This window comes from Carcharhinus amblyrhynchos, chromosome 8 (assembly GCF_965287045.1).
Source record: "Carcharhinus amblyrhynchos chromosome 8, sCarAmb.v2.hapA, whole genome shotgun sequence".
NCBI lineage: Eukaryota > Metazoa > Chordata > Chondrichthyes > Carcharhiniformes > Carcharhinidae > Carcharhinus > Carcharhinus amblyrhynchos.
In genome coordinates, this window is record NC_137331.1 from 68,888,265 (window position 1) to 68,911,429 (window position 23,165).

Here is a 23,165-nt window from a genome sequence, read left to right on the forward strand (position 1 = left end):
GCTGTGTTAATAAGCATCAAATATTCCATATGTGAATGTACAATCAATTTTATTTTTCAGCCTCTCTGGATGCCCACGTGCAAAAAAAGGTGGAATTAAACTAACATCCAGTAAGGATGATAAAGAAGACTCAGAGTTAGTCAGGTAGGATGAAACACAACTGCCCATTATTAAGAAATTCTGTCAGTTGGTAATGACTTTGACCTCCTTCTTTATGTTGGACTGTAAATTGTAGGATCTAATCTTCAGATGATGTTTGACCATGTGTTGTGGATAAGTCATGAGAAATATTTGTGGATTTTTTTTATCCACAATGAACTAAAATTTGAAATAAGCTGAATATTAATGCATCAGCCTCTGATTCAGGCGGATTTTAGATTCAAGTCCCATTTCAGAAATTTGAGTACTAAAATCTAGGTTAGGAGCAAAGGCCTCCTGAACTGTTGGAGGAAATGTCTTTCAGATTAATTTTTAAACTGAGGCCTTGCCTACCCTTTGAGTTGGATATAAAAGATCTTCTGACACTATTTGAAGAAGCCATGAGGTGGAGATGCCAGCATTGGACTGGGGTGGGCACAGTAAGAAGTTTCACAACACCACGTGATACCAAATAAACCTGTTGGACTTTAACCCTGGTGTTGTGAGACTTCTTATTATTTGAAGACATGCAAGGAATATATTCCTGGTCAATACTTACCATGCAAAAAAGGACCTTGCCTGTTAATTGGCTGCTGCATTTCCTACATTATACTTGTCATTGCATTTTAAATGTAGTCCAGTGATTGTAAAGTGTTCTGAAATATCCTGAGGTTGTGAAACATGCTATAAAAATGCAGGGCTTCCTTTCTATTCATTTAAAATTAAATGTAAAATAACTACTGTTGTTTATAATATTTACCATTCACCAAGTAGATACTGTAAAGAAATGCACTATGAGAAAATGATTGGCCATGTGTGAATTATGTTGAAGTCACTTTTTGAAGGCTGAGTTTCCTTCTGAGTGAATGTTAAGTAACAGCAACAACTTGCATTTATATTGTTCCTTTAAGGTTAACAAAAAGTATCCACGGATACTTCACAAGAGAAATAGACAGATAAGCAGATGGCAAGCCATGTTGAGAGAAGTTGGGAGGATTGACTGAAAGCTTGATCAAAATAATCATTTTTGAGTAGATTTTTAAAAGTAGAGAAATGGTTTCATGACAGTGTTCTGCCAGTCTCTCAGCAATTGCATCTTTTAGCAATTAACTTGTTAAACCAATTGCATCATTAAAGACGGTAATGATCATTGGCGCAACAACCAAAGGAGTATCAATGGACACGGCTGGGACATTTGTGAGTGAGGGAGTAGGAGGAGATTTTCATTACACTTAGCTGCTCTGAGAGTAACCTTGCTTAAAGTAAAAGATAAGATTCAGACTTATTCCTTCACCATGTATGATTTTTTTGGAATTGTCATGCCCCAAAATGCAAGGCCCATGTAGCTAAGTAAGTGGAAAACAGAATGCACAAGTAGCCGTAAGTATAATACCAAATAACTATGGCATGGATATAAGGCTGAAAGAATTTACCTAGGCATAGTCATAGAACTTCAAAGATGAAGTAGAGGGTTTTAAAGTCAATGTCTATTCTGGAAAGGTTGCTAATGTATATGAGCAATATTGGGACTGGGTAGAATATGGACTCTGAAGTTCAGCTCCAAGTCCAAGAATCCATCACATCTTTCCTCGTTCAATTGAAAATTTGACGAGGAAGGAGGATGAAATTGGTGCAAAAAAGCTGAGTTTACAGTGAATCCAAATGAGTAACAACATTCTGGGTGGGATTTTATGGCCTCGCTCGAGCGGGGATTCCTATTGTCGGATTCTCTTATTCCGTGCTGGGCGTGGTGGTAGAGTTCTGGCATCTATCTTTTGTTCAGTTGAAAGAAGCAATAAATTATTGAGCCAAGTGGCTGATCAGATATAATGGAGTTAGTAATGGGGTCATGAGAGGTGGTGAGGTATTAGAAGAATATGCTATCACTATTGATCATGTGCCCATAGCTTGTGCCATTACCTGCTGCCTATAGATAAGCAAGAAATGGGCTGAAGGTTATGGGGTGAAATTTGGTTATGGCCCAATACCCTCTTTGATCTGGGTAAACCTATTTCCAACTCTGGTACTACAAAGACAATAAGCCCCTTGTCAGCACATTCAAGGGCTTAAAACCAATTTTAGCCAGGCATCTGAGGCATCTCCATAACACCAGAATGAAGATGGCATAGGACATGTTTCAGGCACTGAAAATCACTAAAGATTTGAGAATGTGTCTAAACACATTGACGAAGGAAGAACAGTAGATGTGGTTTATATGGACTTTAGCAAGGCATTTGATAAGGTGTCCCACGCAAGGCTTATTGAGAAAGTGAGGGGGCATGGGATCCAAGGGGACATTGCTCTGTGGATTCAGAACTGGCTTGCCCACAGAAGGCATAGAGTGGTTGTAAATGGGTCTTTTTTCTGCATGGTGCTCGGTCACCAGTAGAGTGCTCCAGGGATCTGTTCTTGGACCCTTGCTCTTTGTGATTTTTATAAATGACCTGGATGAGGGAGTGGAGGGATGGGTTGGTAAGTTTGCTGATGACACAAAGGTTGGAGGTGTTGTGGATAGTGTGGAGGGATGTCAGAAGTTGCAGGGAGACATTGGTAGGATGCAAGCCTGGGCGGAGAAGTGGCAGATGGACTTCAACCCAGATAACTGTGTGGTGATTAATTTTGGCAGGTCAAATAGGATGACAGATTATAATATTAAGAGTAAGACTCTTAGTAGTGTGGAAGATCAGAAGGATGTTGGGGTCCTGGTTCATAGGACGCTCAAAGCAGCTTCGCAGGTACAGGCTGTGGTTAAGAAGGTGTATGATGTACTGGCATTCATCAATCGAGGAATTGAGTTTAGGAGTCAGGAGATAATGCTGCAGCTGTATAAGACCCTGGTCAGTCCCCACTTGGAGTACTGTGCGCAGTTCTGGTCACCTCATTACAGAAAGGATGTGGAAGCCATATAAAGGGTGCAGAGGAGATATACAAGGATGTTGCCTGGGCTGAGTGGCATGCCTTATGAGGATAGGTTGAGAGAGCTCAGTCTTTCCTCCTTGGACAGACAAAGGATGAGGTGTATAAGATGTTGAGAGGTATTGATCAAGTGGATTCTCAGAGGCTTTTTCCCAAAGGCTGAGAAGTGGTGCCATTTCCCAGAGGCTGCCACTGGAGGACACAGGTTTAGGGTGCTGGGGAGTAGGTACAGAGGAGATGTCAGGGGTAAGTTTTTCACTCAGAGGATGGTGGGTGCGTGGAATCGGCTGCCGGCAGTGGTGATGGAGGCAGATTTGATAGGGTCTTTTAAGAGACTTTTGGATAAGTACATTGAACTCAGTAAGATAGAGGGTTGTAGATATGCCTAGTAGATAGAGACATGTTCAGCGCAACTTGTGGGCCAAAGGGCCTGTTTGTGCTGTAGGTTTTCTATGTTTCTATGTTTCTATCACCATATACTGGATTCATCTGTATCAGTTTTCCACCAAGAAAACAAGTTGGTTTCCTCAACTGATTCTGCACCTTTTTACAATTGACATTGAGATTAAAGGTAGGATATGATATGATTGAGATTTAAAGAGATTTGCACTGGAGAGGAGGAGCTGAAGGTTGTCCTTGCTCTGTGGGATAATCCTGGAGTAGCAGGAGTTTTTGATTGCAGGGAGTGTAACATTGTAATTCTGGACATGTTCAAGATAGATTTGGCAATGAATGAACAGACTGGTTATGTGCCATTTGTTCTCAAAATTTGAATAGATCAGTCCTAAAATTAATAACGCATTATTGTTGCATTAAGCATGCATCCAAAATTTGATGTGACAACTTAACATTCATATAATAAGAGGAAAATGATATAGAATTATATCAAGAAGTAAGGTAAGAATGGAGAATTCTCACTCTCCTTGTCTCCAAACCTTCCTCCCCCTGCCTGCCCCCTCCCCCTGCCCCCACCTTCAGGGCAACCACCACATTTGTCAGGCAATCCCTTAACAATCTGTATCTCTGTTCTGCCATTCACACAATCTGATCATTTAATGAACACTTTTAGCACCTTTCTCAGCTTTCTTCATCGTAATTGACATTTCTTTTGTCCAATTATAGCCCCGTTCACCTTCATAGTATAAATCTTCTCTGATTTTCTTTGCGCTCAGCCCTGACTAGGGTCATTCATACTTGAAACATTAGCTGTATTCTGTCTCCACTGATGTTGTCAGACCTGCTGAGATTTTCCAGCATTTTCAAGTTTCTTTGACCATCATCACTTACAAGACATGTACAGGAAGTGTTGTCTTTTGTAGCATCTTCAGCTCCAGGTTTTACAGTTTGAACTGCAGCTGGTGCCACTGAGGAGCATCTGTGAGGCTGAGAACTGTACAGATAGCACATCTCTGGATGTGGCACCAAGCAGATTAAGCATGTCCAGGCAGAGAGGGAATGGGTAACTGCCATTCAAGAAGGATCAGGTAGGTAGTGTAGAATTGCCCCTGGAAAATCTCTTGCTCTCCAACCAGTTTATATAGTTCTGAGTACTGGAGAGAATGAAGATTGCTGTAGGGAATGCAGCCAGAACCAAGTCCATGGCTCCACAGCTGTTTCCACTGTGGAGCGGGATACTGGTGGAAACAAATAGTGTCAGAGGATTCTATTGTTAAAGTGCTTTTGCAGCAGCAGTCATGAATCCAGGATGGTAAGTTATTGTCCTTGTGCCAGAATCAAATATGAGACTGAGCATCTGCAGAGCATTCTGAAAGGAAAAGGTGAGGAGTCAGAGACCATGGTGCATAGAAATATCAGAGTCAGAAGTTGAAAGAGGGATAAGATCCTGCAGGTGGATTCTAGGAAGCTAGAAAAGGGTGCAACAAGCAGGACCCAAAAGACTAATCTCTGGATTACTCCTGGGCCACACATTAGTGGACATAGAAATATAGAAGTGAATGGACCAAACGAATGCATGGCTAGAGAGATGTTGCTGGAGGGAGGGCTTTGGATTAAGTAAAAGCAAAATACTGCAGATGCTGGAAATCTGAAGGGACCACATTGGGAGCAGTAAATACAGTAGACTAAATTGATTTTGATTTGATTTATTATTGTCACATGTATTAATGTACAGTGAAAAGTATTGTTTCTTGTATGCTATACAGACAAAACATACCATTCATAGAGAAGGAAACGAGAGAATGCAGAATGTAGTGTTAAAGTCATAGTTACAGTGTAGAGAAAGATCAGCTTAATGCAAGTCCATTCAAAAGTCTGACAACAGCAGGGAAGAAACTGTTCTTGAGTCGATTGGTACATGACTTCAGACTTTTGTATCTTTTTCCTGAAGGAAGTAGGTGGAAGAGAGAACATCCAGGGTGCATGGGGTCCTTAATTATGCTGGCTGCTTTGGAAGTGTAGACAGACTCAGTGGATGGGAGGCTGGTTTGAAAAAAAGCACATAAAACACTGCTTTATCTGGAAGGGGTGTTTGGAGTCTTGGGCAATGACGATGGAGGTCACAAAGGGACAGGTGTTACAGCTCCTGGTATTCCAAAGAATGATGCTGTGGGAAGGGGGTGAGGTGTTGGAGGCAATACAAGAAATGGACCAGGGTGTCACAGAGGGAATGGTCCCTGAGGAATGCCAACAGGGGAGATGAAGGGAAGATGCATTTGGTGATTGAATCATGCTGGATTTGGCAGAAGTGATGATGCTTTAAATATGGAAGCCAGTGAGGGCAAGGGGAAGCCTATCATGGTTCTAGGAGGGAAAGAAAAGTAGAAGGGCAGAGGTGTGGGAAACGGGTTGGACGTAGTTGATGGCCCTGTCGACCATTCAATACAATTCTGGGCATTATATTTTAGGAAGAATATACACTTTAAAAAGTATAGAAAACACTAATGAGAATAATTCCAAGAATAAGGGATTTCAGTTTCAGTGGATAGATTACAGATGTTCGAGTTGTTCTCCTTGGAGACGTTCAAAATCATGCGAGATCTACACAAAGCAGCTAGAGATAAAGCTATTCCAGTGTGGAGAGGATCCTCAGCTCAGGAGAAAGAAAGATATGTCAGAAGCATCGTTGTGATGGTAGCATCATTAAGGCAGCTGTAATGGAGGCAGAGAAACTGGGAGAATAGGATGGAGTCCTTGCAGGAAGCAGGTGTGAGGAGGTTCAGTCAAAATAGTTGTGGGAAACAGTAGGCTTGTAATAAATATTGGTTGACAGTCTGTCATCAGAGATAGAGACAGAGAAGTTGAGGAAAGGGAGGGAGGTGTCAGAACTGAACTATGTGAAGATGAGAGAGGGATGGAAGTAAAATTGATTTAATTTTTCTAGACAAAAGCACAAAGTAGCACCAACACAGTCATCATTGTATAAGAAAAGAGTTGTGGGAGAGAGCCTGAGTAGCACTGGAACAAGGATTGTTCCACATACCCCACAAAAGGACAGACATAATTGGGACCCATACAGGTACCTGTAACCACACCTTTTATTCAGATGAAGTGAGACCAGAGAAATTGCTGAATGGGCAAACAAGTTCAGTCCAGTGGAGGAGGCAGTAGTGGATGGGGATTGTTTCAGCTTCTGTTCAAGGAAGAAGAAGAGAGCCTTTGGACAGTCTGGGTTGGCACGGTAGTTCAGTGGTTAGCACTGCTGCTTCACAGCGTCAGGGACCCAGGTTCGATTCCCGGCTTGGGTCACTGTCTGTGTTCTCACCGTGTCTGGGTGAGTTTCCTCTGGCTTGCTCCAGTTTCCTCCCATATTCTGAAAGAGGTGTTGGTTAGGTGCATTGACCTGAACAGGCGCCAGACTGTGGCGACTAGGGGATTTCACAATAATTTTGTTGCAGTGTTAATGTAAGCCTTCCCTGTGACTAATAATTAAAATTTTAAACTTTTCTGGAGGATGGAGGTATAGAGGGATTGGACATCCATAGTGAAGAGGAGCTGGTTAGAACCAGGAAATTGGAAATTGTTGAAATGATATAGAGTATTAGAAGAATCATGAATATAGGTCTGAAGAGACTTAATGAGGAGAAAGAAAATTAAGTCAAAATAGGGAGAGATGAGTTGTGGGGCAGGAACAGGATTAAACAATGTGTCTACTTGGACAGTCCTGTTTGTGGGTTTTGGGAAGGAAGTAGAAGCAAGCTGTGTGGGGTTGAGGGACTATGAGGGAAGATCTCCAGAGAAGATGAGGCCAGTGACAGTCCTGGAAACATGGCCTGAAGCTCAGTGGTGGAGTCATGGTCCAGGGGGAGGTAGAGAAAAGAGTTTGAGAGTTGGTGCACAGCCTGTGCAAGGTAGCAGTCATTATATCAGACAACAACAACAACAACACCACCTTTGTCAGCTTTAACCTTGGATTCCTGGGACATTCAGATCAGTTCTGTGGGTGGTGGGGCCTTTACTAGCGAGACAGATTGCACCTGAACAGAGCTAGGACCAATTTGCACTATGGGGGAGGATTTAAACTAAATTGGTAAGCTGATGGGAACCAGGCTGTTACTTTAGAAAGAAGACATTAGATGCACAAAGGATTGGGAGAGAGTAAGAAATAGTAAGGTCTTACAAGGGGTCAGAATAAGAAGTGATACAATGAGATCTAAATTAGGTTTACAGTGCATGTATGTAAAGACCTAAAAGTGCAAGTACAGATTACTAAATGGGAATGTGGTACAATAATACAGAAAATAAATGACAATCAAAATAGAGCAGGACTGCTTCTTAAATATTCCTGGCGACAAGGGTTGGAATTTTCCATTGGAGGTGGGAAGCAGGAGTCGGAATTAATCCCAGTGGCAGTGCAGGCAAGTGGGATTTTTATCTCTTGGAAGGGGGACAGCCTGGAGTTGAACCTGCTGCGTCTGGCAGAGACAGCAGTGGGTTGATGCCAAAGCTGCCATGTTATAAAGCCCGCATCTCTTCTCAGAAACAATGGAGCAGTTCTTCATATTAATGTAAAAAGCTCCTCATCCTCACTGTCTTAATCACCCCTATCCCCTCATTTCTCTTTATCCTGACTCACATTTCAACCCCCTAATGCCCTTGCCCCTTCACCCTCCTAACCCCTCACCTCTTAGTCACAAAGCCCCTTTATATACACCTTTCACATCTTAGACTCTCTTCATATCCATAGAACCATATAATCCCTGCAGTGCAGAAAGAGCCATCTGCCCCATTGGGTCTGTGCCGACTGTCCTGAAAGAGCTTCCCACACAGGCCCTCCCCTCTACCCTACCCCCGTTACCCTGTGCATTTACCATGGTCAATCCTGCACATCTTTGGACTGTGGGAGGAAACCAGAGCACCTGGAGGAAACTCACGCAGACACGGGGAGAACATGCAAACTGCACACAGACCAAGGCTGAAATCAAATCGGGGTCCCTGGCGCTGTGAAGCAACAGTGCTTACCGTTGTGTCACCATCTTTACCCTTACCTGCCTCACCTTTATCCCTTCACACCTTTTCTGATATTTACACCTACCCCCTTGCATCCACCACCCTAAAACCCTTCACCCCCTACCCCTTCATTCTCTTCACCTTTCTAAAACCTTTGCCTCCCAGCCCCTATCCATCTCATTCTCCCTTCCCTACCTCCTTCACTTTCTTCATTGTATCACCGTGTCCTTCAACTCCCATCCTCTGTAACCCACTCACACAGTATACACTTTATAAAGAGAACTCATGTACTCTACAATAATACTGAAAATCTGGTAAATGGGAAAAAAAAAGCCACATCACTTGAAAAGTAGTGGAGAAAACATTGTTCTCTCCAGAAGCTTGTAAACCTGTCAAAACCATCAAATTTACATTCCCTGGGATGGCTGAATAAACAAATTTTGCAATTCAAATTCAATGAGTACGTTTGGAGGCAGCCTTCAAACAGCTAAACAGATAGCTGTGCTGATCTGCAAAGAATGACTGGGTGCTTGTACATCTGTCGGTATGGTTAAAGCCCATGGGATAAAAGGAGCAATGTCAGCATGAATATGATGTTGGCTGTTTGACAGGAAACAAAGTGTAGTAATGATCGGTTATTTTTCAGACTGGAAGAAGATAGTGAGTGAACATAAGAACATAAGAACATAAGAAATAGGAGCAGGAGTAGGCCATCTAGCCCTTCGAGCCTGCCCCGCCATTCAATAAGATCATGGCTGATCTGTCGTGGCTCAGTTCCACTTTCCCGCCCTCTCCCCATAACCCTTAATCCCCTCTCTTATCAAGAACCCATCAACCCGCTTCTTAAAAATATTTAGCGAGGCAGCCTCCACCACTTCAACGGGCAGAGAATTCCAGAGATTCACCACCCTTTGAGTGAAGAAGTTCCTCCTCAACTCCGTTCTAAACCGCCTCCCCTTTATCTTGAGTGGATACATGGCAGATTAAATTTAGTTGTCAAGAATTGTAAAATAATGTAGGAAGAACTGGGACAGGCAATAGAGAATAAAGGATGAATTTCTGAAGGGTGGAGGAACCTAGACATTATTTGTACACATTGTTGAAGGAAAGTTGGGGAAGTTATGAAAGTTGCCATGAAGACATGCAAGATCCTGGGCTTTATTAATAGTGGCAAAGAGTATTAAAGGAAGAAAGTTATGATGACGCTTTATAAGCCAGTGGTTGTGCCTTGACAGGAGTATTCAATTTTGGGCATCATACTTTAGGAAGAATGTACATTTTACAAAGTGCAGAAAAGATGAGAGTAATTCCAAGAATGAGGGATTTCAGTTACAATGGATAGATTGGAGACATTCAAGTTGTTTGCCTTAAAGATTTTCAAAATCATGAGTGGTCTACACAACAGCTAGAGAAAAACTGTTCCAATCTTTGGAAGGATCAGGAACTAAAGGACAGTAATTTAAGATGAATGAATTTATGGTGGGATGAATAACAGTTTTTTATGTGGTGACTGGTTAAGATCTGGAATGCACTGGCTGAGAGTGTGATAGACGCAGATTGTGGTTTTCAAAAGGAAAGTGAATCAACATCCAAAGAGATACAGTTTGCAGAGCTGTGGTGATGGCTGGGGATTGGGACCAGCTTTGTGCAGCTCTTTCAGAGAATGACATGGACATGACAAACTGAATAGAGTCCTTTTGTGCTATACCAATTCTTGTCATTCTATGATTGTATGGTAACTCTTCTCTGCATGTGACCGGATGCCATGGTCCATAGATATGATGACTTACAGTGCATTGTTACTGTCTTCCTAAGGTGCCCAGTGATAGGTTGTGATGGGCAAGGTCACATATCTGGCAAGTACTCATCACATCGCAGTGCATCAGGTTGCCCTTTAGCTGCTAAGAGACAGAAGGAGGCTTCTCTGAATGGATCCCAATTCCCATGGAAATCTGGCAAAGCTGAAGGTACAACTTGCCCCACACCAGGCTGTGATGGATCTGGTCATATCAATGGCAGTTTTGTCACTCATAGAAGGTTAGTGTGGAAGTGTTCTTCTTGTTATGCCTGTAGATCATTCAAAATACTGTAACATGAGATCAAATTAAGAAATTTAAAAATAAGTTATATTGTTTCATTTTTAAGCAGTGAGTTATAATACAAAACAGATTAAAAGAAATGAGAGAGATAACAAGAGGCAAACAGTGTTGTGATCTGAGTTAGATTATATTTTCAGAGGTGCTGTTTCCTTGCAAACACTTAACACACTAATATTTCTGTGCACTTTTTTCAATCCATGCATCAACCTGTTAAATTCAAATTCATTTGCTGGAAAATATAGCTCCTTTTCTAATGAATTGAACATGAGCACTCAACTATTTATGTCGTCATTCAAGCTGAATGCAGAATAATAGGGGGCGACTCTCCCATCCCACTGCACTCAGATTTGGTTCTGCCAAGATCACTTAGCTCTCAGCTTCATTTACAGCCTTGAATCAACTATGGGTAAAAATGTTGAATTTCAGAGGTGCAGTGCAAGTGACCTCCCTCAATATCAAGGCAGCATTTGATCAAGTGCAGCATCAAGGAGCTCTAGTAAAATTGATGTCAATTGAAATGACTCCACTGACCAGAGGCATACCTAGCACAAAGGAAGATGGTTGTGGTTGTTAGAGTGCAATCATTTTCGCCATAAGACATCACAGCAAGAGCTAATGTCCTCGACTGAACTGAGTGCATCTTCACCTCACAGACAGTGTTTCAAGAAGGCAGCTCGCTACCACCTACTCAAGGTCAATAAATGCTGGTCTTGCTAACAACGTTCACAGCCCATCAATGAAGAAAAAAAAGTGAAGTACTAATTTTGTAAAATGTCAGGATATGGACTGGACGTAACATTATCCAATTTTAAACATGTCTAATTTTGTTATATATTAGTTCAAAAGTATTCTTAGTTCATTTTTCATCAGCCTAAGATTAAAGCCTAGAAATTGCAACTGTCAATAGTAGCAGATGACTCTTTAATGTATTTCTATGATAGTTTTCAGATTTTATTTTGAAGTAAATGGTTTAATGCATCTCTTAAAACAGCAACGATGTGTCAACCAATCACTTTTGTTTTTGCAAATGGTAATTTCTAACTTTAAGTGATTCTAAATTGATTTGTGCTTGAGATCATTGACACCCACAGCTGAAAGACATGTGTCCCTTAATTGGAAGCAGTGCTTGATGCAGAGGTACTTGAGTATCTGCACCACAGTACTCAGCATTTCAATATACATTGTGCAGCTTCTTAAGTAGCTGCACTTAACTGAATTTCTTTCTTTAAAAGGAACAGAAAATGTTTTTTGTCATCATGTTTTTGTGTTTCCAGTTTGTCAGGTTGTCCCCGGGCCTCCCTAGCTCTAAAGAAAGGCAAACTATCAGGTGATGAATTGATGACCATCAAGCTCAGGGCAAGTAGCGGTAAGAACAAGCATTAATTCTGATCAGAAGACATAAGCCATCCAATTAGAATTAGTTTATTCAACTTAAGGACATTATCTCAGGAACATAGCCTCTCCTATTCCTATCTAGCATGCCACTTTATCACCAGTTTCCTACTTAATCTCTATTTTCCTATACTCGAATTTCATACTTGTTCTTTTATAATATAAATTTGACCATTTGCTTATTGAAATTCATGGTTTTTTTCACTTATCTCATGGATACAAAACTTACTCCAATCCTTAACTCCCTGGGTTCCATGTGCTGGACCTGTCTCCTTCTCCTCCTGTACTCTCTCCCATATCAACAACACAATGGACTGTAGCAGTTCAGAAAGCAGCCCACCACCTTCTCAAGCAATTAGGAATGGGCAATAAATGCCAGCAATGCCCACATCCTGTGACAGAATTTTGAAAAGTCAATGAGCAGTAGGTATTGTGGTGTACGATGCTTCACTCATGTTGCTGTAGTAACATGCATGTTGTAGTCTGGAGTTATGAATAGTAATGTTAGCAATGCCCAGTCTTACCACCTTCCATTGGTATATGTTGGAAGCATTTGCAGGTCAATACTCAACCTGTTTGGCCACTTAAGAATGCAGCTTCCTTAGTGATCAAGGGTGGGACTCAAACTCAGAAATACTACCCATTGCACAATGAGACCTCCTTGATTGGTAATGAGGGAAATGTAATGCTACAACAAAAACTAACATTTATATAGTGCTGTAAAAGTTGGAAAATCTCCCAGGCATGCCACAGAAGCACATAGCAAGGCAGTGCAGAGTCAAAGAGGGAGAGACAAGGAAGTTGATTTAAAGCTTGATCAGTGAGTTGTGTTAAAGGGGTGAAGAGAGGGGAAGGAGCAGAGGAGTTTAGAAATGCAATCAAAACCCAAGAGGGAGGTTTTAAAACAACCCATCAGTGGGAAATGGCCCACCTCAACAAAAGGTCAGTGGCACAGTTGGCTGAAGAATTCTGTATCCCTGAACCCTTCAGTTGGTGGGTACATCATTGTTGGGAGGTGTCACCAAAATTGGTAAACAGTGGTGATGTACTTGGGGCATACTTGGAAATTCAAATCCCTAGTTCAGTCTGGACCCCAAAAAAAGTATGTAACTTTGGTCAGCATTTTGGTTCCCTTTGAGGGGTTTTCAAGGGGTTGGTGGAGGGAATTGGGCACCCCTTCCTAGTCCTGACATTGAACAAATATTCCTATATCTCATAGGGGAAAACGAGCTGCAGATTAAGGGACCTCCCCCACTCACTCACACCTCAATGAAATCGGCACCGCATCAAAGCTAAATTTAAGAAGTGACATGTTCTTTTAACATGTACATCATCTATAAGTATATTCCATAGCAATAAATGTCATGCCTTTATTTTCTATAGGAGCTGAAAATGATGAGGAAATCAATCATTTGGATGATGAGATTAAGGAGCTGAATGAATCAAATTTAAAAATGGAAGCAGATATGATAAAACTCCAGACACAGGTAATATTAACCAGTACTGGAGCTGAACATAACACCATTTAATGAAACCATTTAATGCATTTTTGCCGGACGGATAGAAGTGGTTCCTATGAAGAAGTGGATTTGCTGCACAAGATTACCGTTTACTCTTACCCAAAATAATGCTATAAACTTAGTTCCCTCCTTTAACTGTTTGAATCTATTTCCCCCTTTCTTTTTCCAAAGTGTTGAATAAATACTACATCTTTATGGATTATCTGATTCCCACATCAATAAACTCAACTTGACATACTAGCTAATTCTCTAGATTAATAACTGGAAGCGTCTTAGTGCTACATTGTAAGTAATAAATCAAATCTGTATTTCTGTGAAATTTGCAAAACGCCCATTATGTAATTAAAGAAAAATTATTTCCAAATTTTTAGATTACTTCCATGGAGAGCAATTTGAAAACAATTGAGGAGGAGAATAAACTAATTGAGCAGCACAATGAGAGTTTGTTAAAGGAATTAGCTGGTCTGAGTCAGGCCCTTATTAACAGCCTCGCTGACATCCAACTCCCACAAATGGTAAGATATCAAATAAGTAACTGAAACTAAAACATTTTTGAACAGCATAATGACGATGAAAATGTGAATATTTATGACCCCTTAAATCAATCTTTTTAACTGATATGCTTTGTGATGTCATTGCGAGATTTCAGACTTTTTAAAAGTATATATCTGTCGCTCATTTGTCCCTGCAAAGTTAAAAATTAAAATAAAAGCAAACTAAAATAAATAATAGATTATTTCTATATATGCTTCTGCCACAGACATGTTAATTACTGGGTGCTGCTAATAGAATAGAATTAAACAATAGTTAGACTATATTGCCTGGATTTTCACTCCCAGGTGGGGATCACAGAGGACATTTCCCGGATCTGCAAAGCCAACCCGGGATAAAGTGCCCCAGAAGCTGGGAATTATGTTGTTGGGAGGCAGGGTTGTCTGAGAATCTCGCTGGTAACCATAGAATGAGTGCAGAGGCACCGCAATTTGTCAAAGTTTAAGAAAACAAACATTCTTTCAGCCTTCACCACTCACATTCCTTTGTCCTTCAGACACTTCACATACCCTATCCATGCCAACCTGTATCATATCATATGCTGTACTCATGCGCTCCCCCCCGCACCCTGCGCTTATCATACCCTGCATGCCAACTTATGCTCCTTTTGACACTCCATAACCCCTCATACCCTCCAAGTCAATCTATGCCCCTCAACACCAAAATGGGCCTTTATAGATCAATGCCAATTCACAGCTACCATGCCACCTCACCTGGTATCCAACATTGGCAAATCTCAGTTGACATGAAGAAATTAAATAAAATAAAGTTCTAAGTGCTTATAGCATTCTTAAATATATTAAAAAACACTCATTCTTAAAAACACATTCATTACATTTAAATTGTTTCAGTGACATAAACTCTTATAAGAATAAACATTTCATTCAAGTGCATAATCTCTGGTCCAAAGAGTCTATAAGCACTTGGAGTTGTCAATCAAACTATGCATCCTACTGTGATAATAGGAGTTGTGAAATCAGTTATGCAGCATTAATCCGGTAATGATAATCCTCAGGCCTATATCATCGGACAAAGTGAAAGCGCAAACCTTTTTTTTAAACACCAATATTTGTTTCAAAGATTTAGAGGAAAAGAGTTTTAAATGAGTTGGCAGCTTGGCAGACAATTGGCCTTTGACAATTATTTTTGGTAGTTTTGACAGCTCTCTTGATAGTTCCAATGGGTTTCTGAACTTCATATGCACATTCATTTCCAATTTTAACTGTCCCAAGGGGCACCTTACCTCTCCAAAAGGTGTCCTGAGACCATATCCAAAAGGTAACTTACCTCTTAAAGAAAGCACACCCCATGAGGAAGATCCTGAGCCCACATTTGTCATCTGCATGATCAACACTGGGGCTCAGAATCTGGCAGAAGCCAAAAGTCACAAATTTCGCTGGCAAAATTGCAAATTCCAATTTTCACGTTCCCCCATTTGATGGCGTAATCAGTGCCCATTATGAGTGTGAAGCTGATTTAAATACACATCGACATTTGAACCCCCCGCCCCACATATTCAATACCGCCCCCCCCCCATCACTACCACCACTGTATATTGACACATGATGTCAATTTGGCATGGTTTACCAAAGGTTCCCGAGAGGTGAACCGGCCGTGGGGGTCTCCCCAGGGGGGCATAAAGGTAAGTATAGCACCCAGGGGAGAGCGACATGACAAGGAGTGACCTGGCAATACCCCTAGCTACCTCGCAGTGCCAAACTGTCCCAAGTGATGGATCCTAGTGAGTGAGTCATTGGGAAGGGAGGGGGATTCATTTAGAATTAGTTGTAGGCCTGGAATGGACGAGGAACAGGGGATGCTGACGATAGCCATTGAGGGAGCGGGGGCTGTTGGGAGCTGGGTGCTGAATCCAACTGTGAAGTGTGAGGAGAAGATGGAAGGGAATGATCAGGAGGGGGTGGAAGGGAATGATAATCATGACACAGGAAGAGTGGATGATTGGATGGGGCATGGAAGATACTAATCATATTGTGGGGGAGGAGCAGGGGTTGGGCAGGAAAGAAGTGCCAACTTCAATCGGGGCTGGGGACAGGAGCTCCTGAGACATACATGGTAAGCTGGACAGGGGGTTTATTCATGTTCCAATGGAGTGTCTTTAAAGATGGTGCCCCAATCTCAATGCAGCTGGGCTTTGCTGGTGTGTTGAAGCCCCACCTTCCTGCATGTCAGTGTGCAAGGCACCTCTTGAATTTTTTGTATTCCCTATTAGGTCCAATCTGCATAAATTGTGTTTCCTACTCCTGGCTAATGAAAATCAGGTATGACTGGGGGCCGTTGCTGTTTTATCTGGACAGTTCCTCAGGATACTGTCCTCAACACAACCATCTTCAGCTTCTTCAATGACCTTCCTTTCCATCATGGAGTCAGAAGTGGGGATGTTTGCTGATGTATGGACAATGTTCAGCACCATTCATGACTATTTAGTCCATGTCCAAATGAAGCAAAACCTGGATAATATCCAGATTTGGACTGAGAATTGGCAAGTAACATTTGTGCCACACAAATGCCAAGCAATGACTATCTTCAACAAAAGAGACCCTAACAATCACTCCTAGACATTCAATGATATCACCATTATTGAATCCCCCACTATCAGTATCCTTGGGTTTATCATTGGTCAGAAATTGACCTGGACTAACTGTATAAATACTGTGGTTACAAGAGCAGGACTGATATTCAGAACCCTGCAGCAGGCAACTCACCTCCTGACTCCTCAAAGCCTGTCCACCATCTACAAGGTGCAATTCAGGAGCGTGATGGAATACTCTCCACTTGCCTTCAACAACACTTAAGAATAGAAACACCATCCAGGCAAAGCAGCCTATTTAATTGGTACCCCATTCAAAAGAATTCACTCCCTTCACCGCCAATGCACCGTGAGTTGTGTGCACTGTTTACAAAATGCCCTGCAGGACTTCATCAAGGCTCCTTAAGCAGCACATCCTAAATGCAATTTAGATGGGCAAGGGCAGTAGACACATGGGAACTGCATCACCTGTAAATACCCCTCTAAGTCACTCATCATCCTGACTTGGAAATATATCACCATTCCTTCACTGTCAATGGGTCAAAATCCTGCAACTCCCTCCCTATCAGCATTCTGGGTGCATCCATTCACAATGATGGAGAAGTTCTCCATCACTGAGGAAATCAAGCCTATGGCCAAGATTTTCCGGCCCTCCCACAGCGGCAGAAAGCAGGAATTTCAGGGATAAAAATGGTGCCCAAATCCCAAAGATACATATAAGAATCCTCCACTATCCCCCCCCCAGCCCTCCCCTGAACTGATATGGGACCCCAAACCATAGAGATTGACAACACCCCACAAGCCCCACATTGAGACACCCTCCCCCCATTACAACACCAACACCTCCTTCCCCCACCACACATAAAGAGAACAAACCCCTCATTGGCACTGCCCTCTTGGCATTGCTCAGGCACTGCCAGATTGCCAGGTGGCAATACCCAACCTTGTTTTTCAGCCCCAGGACTTCCAGGTATCATTGCTCCCTGGCACTGTCATCACAACTGGTTTTTGTTTTTGAAAATATGTTGTGGGCGGATGCAATGATGTAGAACCCTTTAATTATATTAAAACGTGTTCAAATTCATGGAATCAGGTTCACATCCTCACCAGTGCAAATCCTGCTTTGGCCCTCTTATGAGATTTAGCAGCTATAATAGGAATTGTGTCCATGGCGAATGGGGCCATTAGATCTTGCCCACTATGTTTATTGTTTGCTGTATTTAATTGGAGGAGATTTTTATCCATTTAATGCTGAGTGTCAGACAACCGGTCTGCTGCAGCAGTTTAGAGACAATAAAGGAGGTAAGAGATTTGTTGGTGAGGTAGAGCTCAGTGTGATAGCACAAACGTAGATTCTGACATTGTGTTTTGGGTGATACCACTGAGAGACAGCATGTCGATGAAAAATAAGAAGGGATGAAGGAGAGATCCCAAGGGGGACACGGAAAGTAACCGTGCAGGAACAGGAAGTGAAACCATCCAAAGTGACTCTCTGGCTGTGACTAGATAAATAACAGAATCAGGTGGCTAGTCTATCCAGCTAAATAATAGAGTAGAGACATTGGAGGAAGGGGGATATGATTCATCTTATTAAAGATTGCAAACAGGTCAAAAATAAGCACTTCTTTCTACTACAAGAGTCCAACAGGTTTATTCGGAATCATGAGCTTTTGAAGTGCTGCGCCTTCGTCTGGTGAGTCACTAGCAGTGCTCTGTAATTCCAAATAAACCTGTTGGACTTTAACCTGGTGTTGTGAGACTTCTTACTGTGCTTACCCCAGTCCTGTGCTGGCATCTCCACAGCATTACTACAAGAGTGAAATACTGTGGATGCTGTAAATCTTTAATGAAATAATAAATGCTGGAAGTATTCAGCAAGTCTGTCAGCTTCTGTGGAGAGAGAGAAAGGCTAGAATTATCCAGCTGTTCATACTGGCAGGATCTTTTGGTCCTGCCAATAGCGCTCCCTGCCATGTGTTTCCTGACTGGACGGGAAAGCCCGGTGACAGCAGTGGGACCAGATGATCCCACCACCAGCCAAAAATGCTCCCCTTCCATTGCCACAAAACACACGGCGAATTGTGTGGAAAATCCTGTCCAAACAGTGTCAGTATTTCAGTTTGATGACCTTTCAGTTCTATTTGTGTAACATTTTATTGGTCCAACTGATAACTAATAGCATGTAGATAGAATACATGTAGATAGATAGAATAAAGGAGGAAATACAACACAATAAGATTGTGAGTTTTGATATTATCAGAGCCATCCTGAAGCCCCCATCAACACCACAAGAGTGCCCACTGCAATATTAAATGGGAAGTCATTTAATGGGCATTTTAGTGGACTCAGTGTAGCAAAATTCTAAACGTATTTGCAAAGGTGAATTTGTAATCTTGTTACAACTCGAATCTAAGAGAAATCTTCACATGCTGCTAGTAAGCATGTTCTTTAAAATTGGAAAAGCGACTCTCAATTCAAATAGCTCCTCAAAGTCTGTTCAAGATCACAACCTCAATACCTATTTATTATGCAAAACAGAAACTTTTAGATTTTTTGGTTGCCCTGCAATGATTATTATTGACCTGGGAAGGTCAATGCTAATTTGCAGAAGACAATTTTGGCAACTTCCTCAGAACTGCTGCAGCTACGCCAGTGTAATTTCTGGTGTTGGTATGGCGTTAGAATGTGGGGAAACACCAAGAAAATTCCCATTAATGTCAGCCAATCAAAGGAAAATAACACAATACGGAAAATGTCCCTGGAGGTCTCCTGACTTCCTTCCGTAACTTTGGCAGGAAACTGGCAAAGTGACATAAATAATTGAAAATGGCCTGGCTGCAATTTCCTGGAGGCTATCAAGGGATCCTGCTGATTCTCCACTGAGAACATAAAGCAATGTATTTTATTAGTAGAAAGCAACAGAAATAACATACTAGCAATTCAACAAATATAGAAATTTGAAGAGTCCTCTGAACCCCTGGTGTTCTTCTATGGATCTCTTGAGGACAGTTTGGCATTCTGTGGTACAAATATATGAGACACAGCTCGATCAACACCCTGGTGGTGGTGAGCTGTCAATGGAAGCCCAATCAATGCCTAGAGCAACACATCAACTAAGGGAGAAACATCATGGGACATTAATCACAAATGCTCCTTGCTTCATGTTATGAGTTTTCTTGGTGCAGTTATTGTCATAGCCACCTTTCCCCAGGTCATCTGCAACTCAAAAAAAAAACAGATAGATCAAAAACCTTGTATCAGTCAATTAAAAAATTCCTGATGGTTGGCACCCACTATGAGAATTAGCTCTGTGCTGTTTAAGGCAGAGATGCATCAGAAATTAAGAGAAGAACAAAAGGCAAACCACAAAAGGGAGGTTATTTTTAGGAGAAGAATTAATATATTTGATTTATTATTGTCACACATATTAGTGTATAGTGAAAAGTATTGTTTCTTGCATGCTATTCAGACAAAACATACCGTGCATAGAGAAGGAAAGGAGAGGGTGCAGAATGAAGTATTACAGTCATAGCTAGGTTGTAGAGAAAGATCAACTTAATGCAAGGTAGGCCCATTCAAAAGTTTGATGGCAGCAGGGAAGAAGCTGTCCTTGAGTCAGTTGCTACGTGATCTCAACGGAAAAAGGTGGAGGAGAGTTTGTCCGGGATGCATGGGGTCCTTAATTATACTGGCTATTGTTCTGAGGCAGTGGGAAGTGTCGATAGAATCCATGGATGGAAGGCTGGATTGCGAGACAGTCTGGACTTTGTTCGCAACTCTTTGTAGTTTCTTGCAGTCTTGGTCTGAGCTTGGTCAGAACATTTGCTTTATGAACTGCAGAAATAGTGGCCAGGGAACGTGTAACCTTTGTTACTGGTCAGGGGCAGCATGTTGGCATAGTGGTTAGCACTGCTGCCTCGTAGTGCCAGGGACCCGGGTTTTATTCCTGGATTGGGTAACTGTGCGGAGTCTGCATGTTCTCCCTGTGTCCATCTGGGTTTCCTCCGGGTGCTCCGGTTTCCTCCCACAGTCCGAAGTTTATTAGTGTCACAATTAGGCTTTCGTTAATACTGCAGTTACTGTGAAAATCCCCCAGTCGTCACATCCAGCACCTGTTCGGGTGCACTGGCCATGCTAAATTCTCCCTCAGTGTACCCGACCAGGCGCTGGATGTGACGACTGGGGGATTTTCGCAGTAACTTTTAATTGCAGTGTTAATGTAAGCCTACTTGTGACACTAATAAACAAATTTTAACTTTAGATTCTATATCCCAGATTCAAATAGAAACCAAATCATTTGCCAAATGTGCCACAGCTCAGTGTCCATTCAATGCATTATCTTCTATCTTTTAAAGAAATTGTGACAATTTTTTAAATATGTACACTATGCTCTTAAACGTGAATTGCCTATTAATTATGTTAAATGTGAATTTTTCACTTAGGAACCAATCAGCGAACAGAATTTTGATTTGTATGTGAACACTTTGACTGACATGTACAGCAGTTTGGAGAGGAATTACACCCCTGAAAGCAAGGCCCTTCTGGAAAGTATAAAGCAAGCAGTAAAGGGTATTCAGGTGTGAAACTTGTCCACGCCATGCTTATGGCATTTTTTATTCATAGACAGTACACTTCAGCTTCAAGTGTTTGTCGCACATGTATTAGTGGCCTGTCTTAGGAAATGCAAAAAATATATATATTTACTACAGCCACATCACAACACAAAACAATATCCCTTCTTTGTGGGCACACCTCGAAGGTATCATAAACAAAAGCAAGGTAATATACATTGAAACAAAGTAAAATACTGTTTGTTAATACTCTATGTTGCAGAGTTACAGGCCCCTCATGAAGCAAATTAAAGGCTAATTTCTGTGGTATAACTGTCATATTAATTACAAAAAAAAGCAGCCTTGAAATTATGCAGTGATAGCATATGAACACTTAACATGTTTGTGTAAAATGCTCTCTCTGCTATTTCAGCAGAGGTGTTAACCCATTTAATCTAAATGGGTTTCAGAACCTTGCTAAAATACTGGAGGGAGGAATTACAGACAGATTAAGTATTCGTATGTTCGGATCCAACTGCTTGCTTTCAGGACTCGGATGTTTAAAATATCTTCAGCTGTGTTCACCATGTGCGATAAGTAAAGAAGAATGTTGTGTAGTGCTGATTTTTTTTTAGTAGTTTTCATATCCAGCCCATGTAGGTCTATGATGGGACACCGACTCTTTAAAAGCAAATTGGAAGGGATGATAGCATCTAGAACACTGCACTGACTTCAGATACTTTCCTTTTGCACCATTTTGTTTTCTTTCAATATAATTTGATGTAAAAAAAAGTGTGTGATTAGGTTATTTTTATAATGCGTTATTATTTATTGTTTTTAATTTAAGTTTTTTTAGTTGTTTTAATTATGCAAACATTATGATATTTAAAGAAATGGTTTTCTGGGAGAGGTTTATAAATTTATTTTGCTTATGTAGATTCTAGAACAAAGAAAGAAAACAGATTTTTTTATAAGTGACATTTCTCTTTGGGCTCAAATGACAAATAACAAGAAATATTATTTATGTCTGATGTGAGTTTGAAGAGTTTGTTTTTCGTTCTAGTCATTTGTGTTCTGATGCGTTTATTTTCTTATTACTGTGATTTGCTAGATATATATATATATTCTTTACTTTTATATTGCATTTTGTACGACCAACAAAGCAATCAATTATAAAAGAATCATGCAAAAGGAAAGTGTAACATGAAACACTGCCCTCTAATGGAAACCTAAATGCAGTGCATCTGTTTTACAAAATACTCATCCTGACAAGAGTTCATAACAGATACAGTTTGTATATCAGGGACTACTGTACAGTATCAAAGAAGCAAAAGACTAGAGGAATCTCAACAAATTGCTTATACAAAAATGTTTTTATTGATTTTTTAAACTGTAAAATGTCAAATTTCTTGTACATGATATTACATCATGAATTAGCTACAAAAAGAAACTGCCTTTGTGTGTGAATGGGTGTGTGTACCACATGTACCACGTGCGCACATGAGCATGTGTTCCTGTGCCTGCGTGTGCTTGAATGAGTCTAAGTGTGTACACGTGTTTGTGTTTGGGACAGCAGCTGATGACTAAAAGTGACTGGAAATGTTTGCCTGTTAATTTTGCATATTTATTTTGGTTGTTAAAATGCAGTTTGTACAAACAATTTCTTTTGAAAAAAATCAGTGGTGCTAGGTATAATGTTTGCTCCATGGGGTTAGAGTATGTTTTTATCTGTTTCTTAAATATATTAGTTAAAGGGCTACTCTTGCGATCAGAGTTTTTTTGCACTGTATCCCAGGACCATCTTCTTTCTTACATGTACTTTCTATGGGTTGTTTCATTGCAATGTGCATCACTTTGTATTCAACATAATGTCGTTTATGGCATCTTTTGAAGGTAGTCATGTTCTCAGTTTGCTTCTAATCAAATTCACACCATTTTCAGTGTGGTCACAAACCTTGCTGACTTTGATAGAGCTCTTTTAATCTTTTTTATTAGAACATAAGAACATAAGAAATAGGAGCAGGAGTAGGCCATCTAGCCCTTC

The 23,165-nt window shown here is 41.0% G+C and overlaps 1 protein-coding gene across 1 annotated transcript in view; it reads left to right on the top strand.

Moving 5' to 3' along the window:
- Positions 1–21,154, top strand: part of st18 (ST18 C2H2C-type zinc finger transcription factor) — a 138,610-nt gene extending 117,456 nt beyond the window's left edge. Inside the window, exons 15-20 of the mRNA XM_080193538.1 lie at positions 61–144; positions 10,276–10,497; positions 11,834–11,925; positions 13,335–13,438; positions 13,843–13,986; positions 21,014–21,154. Of these exons, the coding sequence (XP_080049664.1) occupies positions 61–144; positions 10,276–10,497; positions 11,834–11,925; positions 13,335–13,438; positions 13,843–13,986; positions 21,014–21,154 (787 nt within the window). The remainder of the gene's footprint in view (positions 1–60; positions 145–10,275; positions 10,498–11,833; positions 11,926–13,334; positions 13,439–13,842; positions 13,987–21,013) is intronic.
- Positions 21,155–23,165: the final 2,011 nt, after the last annotated feature.